This window comes from Paracoccidioides brasiliensis, assembly GCF_000150735.1.
Source record: "Paracoccidioides brasiliensis Pb18 unplaced genomic scaffold supercont2.4, whole genome shotgun sequence".
NCBI classification, from domain to species: Eukaryota; Fungi; Ascomycota; class Eurotiomycetes; order Onygenales; family Ajellomycetaceae; genus Paracoccidioides; species Paracoccidioides brasiliensis.
Window position 1 is genome coordinate 1826932 of NW_011371361.1, and position 12415 is coordinate 1839346.

At 49.3% G+C, this 12415-nt stretch overlaps 3 protein-coding genes across 3 annotated transcripts; all 3 read left to right on the plus strand.

Moving 5' to 3' along the window:
* Positions 1-1861: 1861 nt before the first annotated feature.
* Positions 1862-5709, plus strand: PADG_04097 (uncharacterized protein; the record flags this gene model as incomplete). Its single annotated transcript, XM_010761418.1, has 4 exons — positions 1862-2930; positions 3008-3547; positions 3631-3684; positions 3755-5709. The coding sequence occupies 4 exons, from the start codon at positions 1862-1864 to the stop codon at positions 5707-5709; spliced, it is 3618 nt and encodes a 1205-aa protein (XP_010759720.1).
* Positions 5710-7126: 1417 nt separating this feature from the next.
* Positions 7127-8564, plus strand: PADG_04098 (uncharacterized protein; the record flags this gene model as incomplete). The annotated part of the gene is made up of 3 exons (XM_010761015.1): positions 7127-7996; positions 8106-8337; positions 8482-8564. The coding sequence occupies 3 exons, from the start codon at positions 7127-7129 to the stop codon at positions 8562-8564; spliced, it is 1185 nt and encodes a 394-aa protein (XP_010759317.1).
* Positions 8565-9889: 1325 nt separating this feature from the next.
* On the plus strand, positions 9890-12025 carry PADG_04099 (phosphoribosylaminoimidazolecarboxamide formyltransferase/IMP cyclohydrolase; the record flags this gene model as incomplete). The annotated part of the gene is made up of 4 exons (XM_010761419.1): positions 9890-10001; positions 10096-10222; positions 10291-11779; positions 11870-12025. The coding sequence occupies 4 exons, from the start codon at positions 9890-9892 to the stop codon at positions 12023-12025; spliced, it is 1884 nt and encodes a 627-aa protein (XP_010759721.1).
* Positions 12026-12415: the final 390 nt, after the last annotated feature.

Consider the following 12415-nt stretch of genomic DNA (forward strand, 5'->3'; position numbering starts at 1 on the left):
TTGCGTTGAACTACTTGCAGTTTCTTGCCTCGTGCTCGATGTTCTTTCCGTCGTTTCTTTTGTATTCCGATACGCCATTTGATGCTGTCTTCTCCTCTGATGCAATTGCTTATTTTCCTTTACTGCGTTTGCTTTTTGCCTAACGTTTGCATGTTACAAAAAATGGGGGAAATAACCCAATTGCGGTTTTAAACTTGGTGGCGGCGCTTTTCTGCTCTTGAAGAGAAAGAAGGAGAGGAAAAAAGGAAAAACGGGGAAAAAATATCCTCCGCCCTTTTTCATCTTTCCTATTATCGGTCGGATCGGTCATGGAAATACTTTGTTATTCTCGTGTTCTTTTTCTCGTCTTTTTGCATCATGAAAGAAAAAACATTCATCATAGACAGCGTTGAAACTTATTCTCTCTTCTTTCTTCCATCGTCATTAACTCAGCTTATATTTCCTTTCTGCGAAAAGAGATCCCCCGCTTTTTCTATCTATCTATCAAGATACCCCCACCTCCTTTTTCTTTTATAAGGCGTTTTTTTCTTTCCTTTCTCTCGTCGTTGAGTCCCCCTCCCCTTTCTGATGAGGGATAAAATGGAGACTATTATTAGACGAGGAAGGGAAAAAAAGAGAACTTTTGCGGCGCGGAAAGAAAATACAGCATTTCCCCCTTACCCACACCAAGTTGTTTTATAATAGTCCACTTTGCCCCATTACATCTTATTAGCTTGAATCAATCTTAACCCTCCATGTTCCTAGCTCGCATGTGTTAAAGAAAAGAAGCTGCTGTGTTTTGATAATTTTTTTTTTTTCTTTTTAGTTTTTCAGGTCGTGTGAAAATGCCATGTCATGTCATGTCAGCTCTGAAGAAACAGGGGAAAAATGAAATTCTCCATATCAATATTTATGTTCAATCCGATTCAATTCAATCCAATTTGTTTTTGATTTGGGAAAACAAAGTTAAGATAAGGCGTGTGAAAAGGGAGAAAAACACTGTAAACTATATCAATTTCTTCATGCAGTGTTTCTGGATAAACTAAAGCTGTAGTTATGACTAAAACAAAGAAAAGAGCAGATCTCTCTTTTCTTTGCGTAAACATTCCTCCTTTTTGAATTTCATTTAATGGGGGAGTTTCTTGGTAAGTATTTTGGGTGATTTCTCCACTTTGTTTCCCTGCCTTTGTTGCTAAAAATAAAGGATCAAATCAAAAATCATGGCACATTTTCTCAAGAAAATCCTCTTTGCCTCCTTTTCATATGCATCTCATACTATGCGTTATGTTGAAAAAAAATATGTCCCTTTCTACATATAGTGAATAATTTTTTATTTTATTTTGAGTGTGATTTGTAGTTAGATATTTTGTATCTAGGAGTGAGTCTCAAAAGATGTGGTATTTCAACAACTGGATTAACTACTGTTGGGAAATGGCCCCGAGCTGAGATAAACTCGGGAAAAATCAAAGAAAAATGGCAACATCTTTCGTATAATTATCCTCTCACTCACGGGTGGCAGGATAATTTGAATTTGAATTGTGAATATTTCGAAGACTCTGTTCTTTACTAACAAGATTAAATAAAAGTGAAAAGTTGAAAAGTGTTGCATATTTCTACGAAGTCTACCAGTTCCATAGTTGTGTGCAAGTAGGGTTGGATTTCCAAGGCCGGCGCCGAGTTTGTGGTTGTCGCCTTATTAAATAACTCCCGACCTGCCAAATGCTCTTCCCCCTTCGTAAAAAGATCGAATTAATTTCAACTTCAAACCGTTCGACTTTGGAATCTTGGAACTTTACACTCTACCACCTTCATCATCTCATCCCATTTATCTCTTACAATGCCCCAACGACTCCACATCTAGATCTATTTGCTCCCCAAGCAAATGGCGAGTACCGTAATCTCCGTCTCCCGCAATATCTCCCCTCGACCTGACCCTTCTACCGCCTCCAACACCACCACCACCACCACCCACCAACAAACGCAAGAAACGCAAGAAACGCAAGAAACGCAAGACCAATCCTCTTCAAAGCTCAATGACCCCGACAAAGCCATGACTGCTACCCCCTCCTCAGCCCCTCACGGGCCCTCCGGCGCCTTCGAGCCCGAAAATGAGGACCACCTCGACGCCCCTGATGGCGGTTACTTTGCGGGCTCCCGCAAGGACTTTCCCTTACCCGCAAACCGCTACCCGCTCCCTCGACAAAGTGTGAAACGTCTGCTGGAACCAGAGCCAGGCACAAAGGGAGGCCGCCAGCGCAGCTACCTTGACGACCCCGACCATCCCGTCCAGGGTTTCTGGACCGAGTCCGGGTCCTGGGAGGACTGGCCGCCCAAATCTCCCCCGCCACCAGATAAGGGAGGGAATGGCGATGGTGATGGCGAAACAGGAGGAAACGAAGGAGGGAAAGACGGTGATAAAGAAGGTGATGATAAAGAAGATGTTAAACGATCCCAAGAGGGTGTCTCGCGGTCGCAATCGCAATCGCAATTGCAGTCACAGTCACAGTCACAATCACAGTCCCGCCGCTTGTTCGATGACCCCGATCCATCAGCTGGCGATAATAATGGTAATAACAGTACCAGCTTCCACTCGTCAACTGTCAGTGCGACGGTAGGGACACGGCGACAGGCAAATGGTACCATCGGCTCCGTGTACTCAGGCAACAAGATTCGCCATCTGAAGAAGGAAGATGGCATCCCGCTGTGGCGGAAGGATATCCAGTACGAGTTTCTGAAGCTGGTCTTTGAGGATAAGACGCCCGTGTTTACGCGGTTGTCAGATGGCGCGAAGGGGTTGGATTTTGCAGATATCTACATCGATGCAATGGCGAAGAGCAGCAAGACCAGCAAGATTTTGAAGGATAAGTTGCAGAACGACAAGGCAGCTGCAATTAGTATGGCCATGGTGTGTTTGCTGGTTAATTTTGGGAGGATGAATACCACGCTTAATTGTGAGGATGATCCCATTCCATATAAGAATAACGACGATTGCATTTCACATTACTCACTGTTGAATGTTACCATAAAGTCTTTCCAGAAATGCGTGCCCAGCTACGGACTTACCACTCCATCCCCTCCCTCCAAGCCCATCAGGACCCAAACGCCTACAAGCAACTCCAAGACGCCCCTCGCCTGAAATCTATTCTTAAAGGTGCCTCTGAAGATACAGATCAACCCAACACCATCGAAAAAATAAAACAGTCCCCCATTCCCCGCACGAACCCCGTAAACCTCATCTTCGTTCTATCTCAATATGCCCCCCGCATCTCCGAACTCCACTTCTTCCCTCCCCGTGACTTCTTCGACCTGGTCATGCGCTCCAGCTTGAGCAGCAAAAGTCGTGCCAGGGCCTTCCTCTGGCTGATGTGGTATTATCTCGAGAGCGACTTTTCGGCGCAGGACGCGTTGAATAATCCGTTCGGGCCGGGATTGGTGGGTGAAGGAACGGATGGGTTGCCCATTAAGGTACCGGCGTTTGAGCCGCTGACGGAGACTGAGGCGGATGCAGAGAATGTGGACACTGCAGAGGAGATCCAGTATGGGGAAGAGAAGCAGCGAGAGAGAAAGAGTGGGTTTCTCTTTCCCAATTTCTATTGAAGTTAATGTTTTGTGCCGTTTAGGACTAAGCTGACTTTTTTTTCTGTTTCATAGGGATTCTGGAAGAAGAGGAGACTAGTTTCAGGTCTGGCAAGAGACCCAAGAAAGGTGAGCTATGGGCTTCGATATTCTAACCTTCTTGTCATCCCTGACATTATACTAATTCTCAACGCTCCAGTCGCCGCAGTCGATTACGCAAGCGACGACTTAACCTCTGAGCTAGGAACCGGAGAACGCCAAAGCATGATCGGCCGCTCCGCTGCAGATTACAACCCAGACGACGACATAGACCTCTCTGCACGCTGGCGCCCCGGTCGCCGTACAAAACGTGAATCCTCCACAAACCGCTCATCAGTCCGAACATCCCAACCACGCCGACTCGTGCTAAAGACACGCATGGATCAGACACCAGATACCGCCTCCCCCGCGCCCCCAGGCTCCGCCCATCCAGTCTTCAACCAATTTAGCACAGGCGCCAGTGCCAGCTCGAGCTCTCGCGCTGCGCACCTTCTACAGCCACAGCCACAGCAAAGCGCACACGCTACCGGCGGAGGAGGTGGCAGTAGCCGCCGTCCCCGCCCACTGACCCAACACCAACTCGCCATCGAGCAGAACCGGAAACAACGCGTGGATTACCTTCTCGACCAGCGGCGGACGGAGGCGCTCAAGGTACTCCGCCAACGACGGGAGAATGAGATCCCCTTCGTGCGTGTGGGGAGATTACTGGCGAGTTTGCCGGAGGACTATGATACCGAGGACGAGGAGAACTCGTGGGGAAAGGGGGGGATATGTCCGCATCCGGCGGATGAGGAGGATTATGGGGAGGCGGCGGGGTTCTATATGGCTGTTGTGAAGAGGGTGGGGAGGAGGTTGAGGAGGTGGGATTGGGAGTGTGTGGTTGAGGATCGGAGGAGGAAGGAGGAAAGGGAAAGGGAAAGGGAGAGGGAGAGGGAGAGGGAGCGGCTTGCGGAGGAGGACAGGGTTGCTGCTGAGGCTGCTGCTGCTGCTGGTGGGGACGGGGAGGAGGGGAATGATACCATCATGTTTGTCAATGGGACGCATGAACCTCATCGGGCTGGTGGCGATGTCGTCGTTACACCCTCCCGTCCCTCTACCAAACCCAAGGCCCGCTCAAAGCGGAAGCCAAAGGCTGCAGAACCTGTGGACGAAGTTGCGGGTGCAGTGACGGGGGAGCCGGAGAAGAAACCGCGCCCACGGCCGGGAACTGGTGCTCGGAATCGGCAGAGTGGGTCTGGGGGAGCGAGGAAGCCGCGGGCGTCGACTGGGAAGGGGCGTGCGGGTGCTACATCCACCGGTGGTGCTGGTAATAGTGCAGCTGCTGGCGATGGTGAGGCTGATGCAACTGCGACAGAAGCGGTGAAGGGTGAGAAGGGTAGTGATGGTGACGTTGCTGTCGCTGCCTCTGCTTCTGAGCAGTTAGCTGTGCCGACTGGCACTGATGATGCCAGTCATGTTAGCGGCGAGGGAGACGGTGCGCTAGATGACATTGATAAGGAATTGTTGGGCGAGGTGAGCGGGGAGGAAACGCAGACGCAGGCACAGGCGCCGGTGCAGGCACTTCGCCGCCAGCGGAAACGGAAACGGCGTGATCAAGATGATGACGACAGTGACAATGATCGTAATTGTCAGCGGGCTCGTGCTTCTATCCCGGAAGCTGACGCTGAACGCGAACCCGATGAACACGCACACCACACGGCAATGGACCTAGATATGGAACCGGACTCTGACGCCGTCAGCCAATCCTCACCTTCGGCCTCTCGCTCGCGCTCGCATCATCCTCTCCACCAACACCATCAAAAGATATTACACCGCGATGCGCCAGCGCCACCGCTCCCGCCGCCGTCATCGGTCGTAGCGGGCGAGGAGTCCCCGCCCCCCAAGCCACGCTATTCCAGCGCTGTCATGATGGATTCGTATCGTGATAGTGATGTTGAGGGGTCTAGCTTTCTGGGACAAGGAGATGAGATGGATTTGGTGGAGGAGGTTGATGAGGAGGATGAGGGCGAGGAGGAAGGAGAAGAGGAGGAGGAGGGGGAGGGAGAGGGATCTGGTGATGATGTGGAGGGGGAGAGTTCGGAGATGGAGGGGGAGGGGGAAAGGGAGGGGGATTGAGGATCAGATTACGGCTGATTGATCTGGTCAATGGTAACTAACTCTCTTTATATATATATATATATATATATTCTCCTGTTGTAATTTTGTGTCTTTGTGTTTTCCAACAAGTTAGGGACTATGCTTCCGTTTTTCTTTCCGTTTTTCTTTTTTCTCTTTTGAGGTTTTTAGCTGTCTGTCCTCTCCAACCTTTCCTTTTGTTTTTTAAAAGAAGTTGAAAGGATAAGGGGGTCCTAGTTGTGTATTCCTCTGTTCTTCCACCTTGTCTTGATGTTTTGTTATATCTACGTTGATATTGATTGATTAATTTAAATTTCGGTTGACATGGTTCTCAGCGCTTCTCTTGTTGTATTTCACCCCCCCCCCCTCCCTTCAATTTTTGTTCATTTCCCCCCCATCTTACCTGTCCTTATAATATCTCCTAGTTTTCTCTTCTCCAACCAAAAGCAAGCAAAATACAAGTTAACAATGATGATAGCCAATAAAACTCTGGGATAATTCAATGTTGCGATTACTCTGCAATTAACAATCGGAGTTTTGACTTAAGACTTCGAATTCAAATTCCAGTTCCCAGGTCCAATTCAATCCAAGATTCCTTAACCCAAATAGCGGGTTTTACGTGTGTCCGAATCTGTTGGGAATCAAAAATCCTCGAAAACACGGGTCCAGTCCGCCCACACTCCTGATACGGGAGTAGAAGATCTCTCCACTGTGACTATCCTCTCACAGTTACTGCATCCGTGCCATGCCATACAATGCAACTGTTTCTAAACCTCCCATAAACTGCCATAAAAGTTGTTGTTGTTGGGGGGGGGGGGGCATTGCCTGGAAATCGACATCACAGCCAACCACATGAAAAGATATCGCAGCGTCTGTCTGCATCGCAGCTCCACCCACGGAGTCACTGCGGTCAGGACGATGACTAAGCCGGAGTTTGGCCCGTTTGGCATGTGACAAGCCAAAGCGGCGTTAACTGACAGAAATAAAAAAAGGACGTACGGTTCGTTCAATCGATACCAACAACTAACAACAACAACAACAAACCATAGCATCCACACACCTTGCTACAGCCTTCTTGTGGTGGAGGTATCTAGCGGCTGCAGAACAGCCCATCTCCTCTGGCTGACCCTCTCAACGGCTGCCAGTCCTGCTTCTGAATTGCTTATCCCACGCGATAAATACCCCGTGCTTCTTCTAGCTGGTTGGCTGCTCGCCTATTGTTCTACAGGCTCTGTCTGTTATCTTATCTCAAACCCCCCCCCCCCCCCCCAAAAAATTTTTTTGTTTTTTTAAGCTTAAATCCTCGTGTCCCATGTGCTCTATATGTGAATCTCTACACCCTAAGAACTCAAAAACAACCCAAAATCAACCCAACCCAACTGAACCCAATATCCTAACCTCCCCTAAAACAAAAGAAATGGACCCCGAACCTCGCTCCCTACGCTCCCGTACCCGGAAACCTTTCGAACTACCCACCTCCGAGTCCTCTGAACCCGCTACCCCGATTACAGAAGAATGCATCCAGCCTTCATACCCAAACAACCTCACCCTCGACAACCCTGAAACCTCCTCCAAAGACTTGCTCACCGCCCCCAGCCGCACCCACTCAATCCTAAACCTCACCTCCTCGACTCTCCTGGGAATCTACTCCCCCACGGCGTTCTCCGACAGCCCCCTCCGCGACGACATATCCCTCTCAGCCACCTCCGCCACGCCATGGGGCACAGGTGCGCAGACGCCAAGCTCCCCACGCAGCCCGAGCTCCCCACGCAGCCCGGCCGCCTCACCCGCCACCGCAACCTCCTCGAAGCTCGCGAATGGAACTAACGGCACCACTGGCACTCATTCCCGCACTTCCTCGTCTCATGCCCACCAACGACCTGCGGTGCATGTCCCCCGACGCCATGGCTTTCGATCACTCTACCTGCCCCTCCTGCTCCGCGCTGTTCTCCTCTTCGCCTTCGGCGTCGCGTATGGGACGCTCATTATGCATTTGCATGATAACCATCGTCTGACGCCTATGCGGATGGAGAATATCACCGATCATGGGTCGTGGGTTTATATGGTGTTCTGGGGATTGGCGGGGGTTGCGTTGGGCGGGTTGTTGCCGTGGTTTGATGGGGTTTGGGAGGAGTTTGTCGGGGGTGAGTGTGGGGGTGGGATTTTGAAGGAAGGTGACATTGGCAACCTGAATGCACAGGGGGATGATGATAAGCAGCTGAAGGTGGCTGATTGGAATTCTGTTGTGAGGAGTACCGGTGCCTTTGTGGGGATTGCCTTTGCCATTGTAAGTTCTTCGTTTCGTTCCGTTCCATTCCATTCCTATATACCTACCCGATTCACATCTTCCCCCTTCTACGACCCTCTACAACCGCTGCTCTAGCTAACAAGTACAGCGCAAACTCCCCTGGCAATCAACCCTCCAAGTCTCCCTAACTCTCGCCCTCGTCAACCCGTTTCTCTGGTACCTCATCGACCGCTCAAAGCCGGGCTTCATGCTCTCCACCGCGGTGGGATTAGTAGGCATGGTGGCACTGTTGGGGATTAATTCCGATGTTGTGCCAGCGCCAGGTGTTCCGGTTGGTGCTGGTGGGATGCAAGTTGCGTCACAAGAGAGTATTGCCGTGGGTACGTGGATTGCCAGTGTTCTGTTTTGCAGCTGTGTTTGTTTTGGGAATATTGGGAGGAGGTTGGCGGTTGGTTGGTGGGGTTGAGGGGTAATGCCAGACGTGGAAGTAATGTTTATATGTTTGCATACCATATTATCTACAGTATCAGGTTCGCTTCGGATGGAGAGATGGAAGATAGAAGAATATGAGAAGGACGTTCATATTGGGGGCTTGTTACTTGAGTAATATGGACGGGAGAATGGGTTATTGCACGTATTCAACTATTTTTTAATAGCAGGGAATATGCTTTTTCGGGAATGGAGGCGGGACATTTTTATATATTAGAAGCTCGATTGGAGGATGAACGTAATATTTAACCCCATTTGCCCTCGGGAAGTTCTATTCAACGATATCTCCATGCCCATTGATTTGTATCGGGAACCGTTGGTTGACCTTGACCCGGCCAGTCTACCACACCATAAATAATTTATCCTCAACACAGCCCGATATATGTCATAACCCAAGGACAGCCAGCGCCATTTCCAATCCGCCTTCCCGCCCCTCATTCTTCATTCCCAACCAACAATACCCAGTCGAACAGTCGGCAATAGTCATGTCCCGCCGGTCATTGCAATCCCACCCACAAACCTCTTTCGAAAAACGAAAAAGAGGGCCGAGCAACACTGCACCCAAGACCGACGCGATCCTTTTTTTCCTTTTAAAAAAAAATATAAAAGAAAAGGGAATCATTCTCCATTCTAATAGACGATTTCCATACCTCATGGGCATTCAGAGAAGCCTTTGTAGGAACGCTTTTATGTAGAATGTTGGTTATTTTTTTTTATTGCGTTGTTCATGTGAAAGAAAAGAGAAAAAAAATATATAAAGAAAAAGTAAAAAGAAGCGGGTAAATTTTCATTTGTACACAAAGAGTGAGAGGTCATGTGACATGATGGTTTTGCTTTGTTTGTCCTGTTTGTTTTGTTTGGATGTGAAGGGATCGGGGAGATAATTACGTAAGATTACGGCCCTTGGAAGAAAATAAAACCAAGTGGGGATAGGAAAAAGGGACAAGCTCTGGAGGAAGCAGAAACAACCGCTGCAAAAAAAAGGGAAATTTGCTGAATGGATTTCTATTTTCGAAGACGCCACTGATATTGCAATTGGACATTGAAGTTACCCTACACTGTTGATAGAAGGTACCTAAGAGATTCAGTTCATCGATTCCGTTTCCTGGTGAGTTAAAAAACTGTACCCGGTTCCAATGATACACCGCTGTCCCTTTTTCCTACACCGCTGCAAACCATTGTTTTGTGATCGTCTCCTCGATTCGAGGGTTGGATGAGGGTTTGGCTGTCAGAGACATACCCCATCGCATTCATTTATTCAGCGACGGCTGGGAGGATGTTGTAGCTGTTTGTCGTTGCTGTTGTTTCTGATGCTTTTCCAACCCTATCTTTCCTTATCTTTCCCTATCTTCCCTTCCGTCAATCAGGACAATTTTTTATTCAAATTCCCAATCTTATAATATCTTCAAAGCAAGAGGGGGGAATTAAAAGAGTGAAGTGATGATGGCTGATGACATGACCCTAGCACAGGCGCTGAAGAAATCCCTCAACGCTAAAGAGTTCGACAGACCTGCTGCTCTCAGGTACTTTTTTGAGAAAATGGCGCAGAAGTCAGGTGCGTATCTAGCTAGACACATTGCCACCTTCAACTGCTTTGTATATACTTCTATATGCGTTGTGTGTAACTAACCTACGGGTGAAAACTGCAGCGATTCTGTCTGTCTACGATAAAACTGGCCTGCTAGACTTAGCCAAGGGCCTCGTCAAGCACAATGTACGGTTGCTTGCGTCTGGCGGAACGGCGAAGTTGATTAGGGAGGCTGGGTTCCCTGTTGAGTGAGTGTATCAATTTCTATATATATACACGTATGTTGAAAGCATGAAACTAATCATTGCGAACATAGAGACGTCTCGGCGATCACACATGCGCCTGAAATGTTGGGTGGCCGCGTCAAAACCTTGCACCCAGCCGTGCACGGTGGAATTCTTGCGCGGAACATCGAATCCGATGAACAAGATCTGGCAGCCCAGAAGATCTCCAAGGTTGACTACATCGTCTGCAACCTGTATCCTTTCAAACAAACGGTGGCTCAGGTTAATGTCACCATCGAAGAAGCCGTCGAGGAGATCGATATTGGTGGCGTTACTCTGCTGCGCGCTGCAGCGAAGAACCACTCCCGTGTCACCATCCTCAGCGATCCCAAAGATTACCCGGAATTTCTGCAGGAACTTGAAGCAGGCGATGTCTCTGAGAAGAAGAGGAAACTATATGCTCTCAAGGCCTTTGAGCATACAGCTGACTACGACGAGGCGATCTCGGATTTCTTCCGGAAGAAGTACGCTACTGATACGCAGTACATACCCCTCCGTTATGGCGCAAATCCGCACCAGAAACCGGCGTGCGCATTTACCAGGCAATCCAAACTCCCCTTCAAAGTCCTGTGTGGGGCACCAGGGTACATCAACCTTCTCGACGCCCTGAACGCCTGGCCACTCGTGAAGGAGCTCAAGCAGGCCCTGGGCTACCCAGCCGCAGCGAGCTTCAAGCACGTCTCTCCCGCCGGCGCCGCCATTGGCGTCCCATTAAATGAGAAGGAGAAGAAGGTCTACATGGTTGATGATGTCGCTGGCATCGACGAGTCGGGACTCGCGCAGGCATACGCCCGTGCCAGAGGTGCAGACCGCATGTCCAGCTTCGGCGACTTGATCGCACTATCAGATATTGTCGATGTGCCCACTGCAAAAATCATCTCGCGCGAAGTGTCGGACGGCGTCATCGCGCCAGGTTACTGTCCCGATGCCATCGCGCTCCTCTCCAAGAAAAAAGGCGGAAAATACCTCGTCCTCCAAATGGACGAAACTTACGCCCCGCCCACCGAAGAGACACGCACAGTCTACGGCATCCAGCTCTCCCAACGTCACAACGACATCCTCATCAAACCCCACGAATCCTTCAACAAAATAATAACCCCGAAATTCACCACAGAACTCCCTGCAAGCGCCCAGCGTGATCTCACCGTCGCCACCATCGCGCTGAAATACACACAGTCCAACTCTGTCTGCTATGCTTTGAATGGGCAGGTTATCGGGTTGGGGGCTGGACAGCAGAGTCGGATCCACTGCACACGGTTGGCGGGGGATAAGGCTGATAATTGGTGGATGCGATTTCATGAGCGAGCACTGAATTTGAGATGGAAGGCCAACACGAAGAGGCCGGAGAAGAGCAATGCGATTGATTTGTTGTGTTCGGGGCAGGTGCCGAGGGATGGGGTGGAGAGGGTGGAGTTTGAGAAGGTGTTTGAGGAAGGGGGGGTGCCAGCGCCTTTTACGACGGAGGAGAGGGAGAAGTGGTTGGCGCAGTTGGGGGAGGTGGCGGTTTCGTCGGATGCTTTTGTAGGTCGATGATTGGATCCGATGCCCTGTTTTGGCTGATTTGATTTGCTAACGGCTGCACCCTTTTTTTTTTTTTTTTTTTTTTTTTAGTTCCCCTTTACGGATAATGTGTTCCGCGCTGCGCGGTCGGGTGCCAAGTATATCGCTGCTCCTACTGGGAGTCAGAATGATATGCCTGTGTTTGAAACGGCGGAGAAATTGGGGATTGTGTTTGTGGAGCAGGGGATTAGGTTGTTTCACCATTGATTTGGTTGGTGGCGGATGAGACTGGATGATTCCATTTTTCATATTTATTTGCGTATTGGAGATGCATGAATTAGAAATTGGGGTGATTATTCATCATTGGTAGCGGTGATCGCGAAGTCAATGGAGGAGAGGAGAGCTTCTGCCTTACTACCCTGGGTATATATAACCAGGAATAGCTGATAGGGATTTTCAATGATTTAAAAAGTACGGTTCAACGCTATGGGTATAGATAGATAGATGGGTAACAATTTCAACAATTTTTTTTCTAATGTGAGAAAGCGATACGTGGGAGGAGGCGGAATGAAACGGGGGAGGTTTTGCTGACTTCCAAGGGACGGAGCGGAAGGTTCTTGGCATGGGGAGGAGCGGAGGTTGGCAGATGTAATGCTC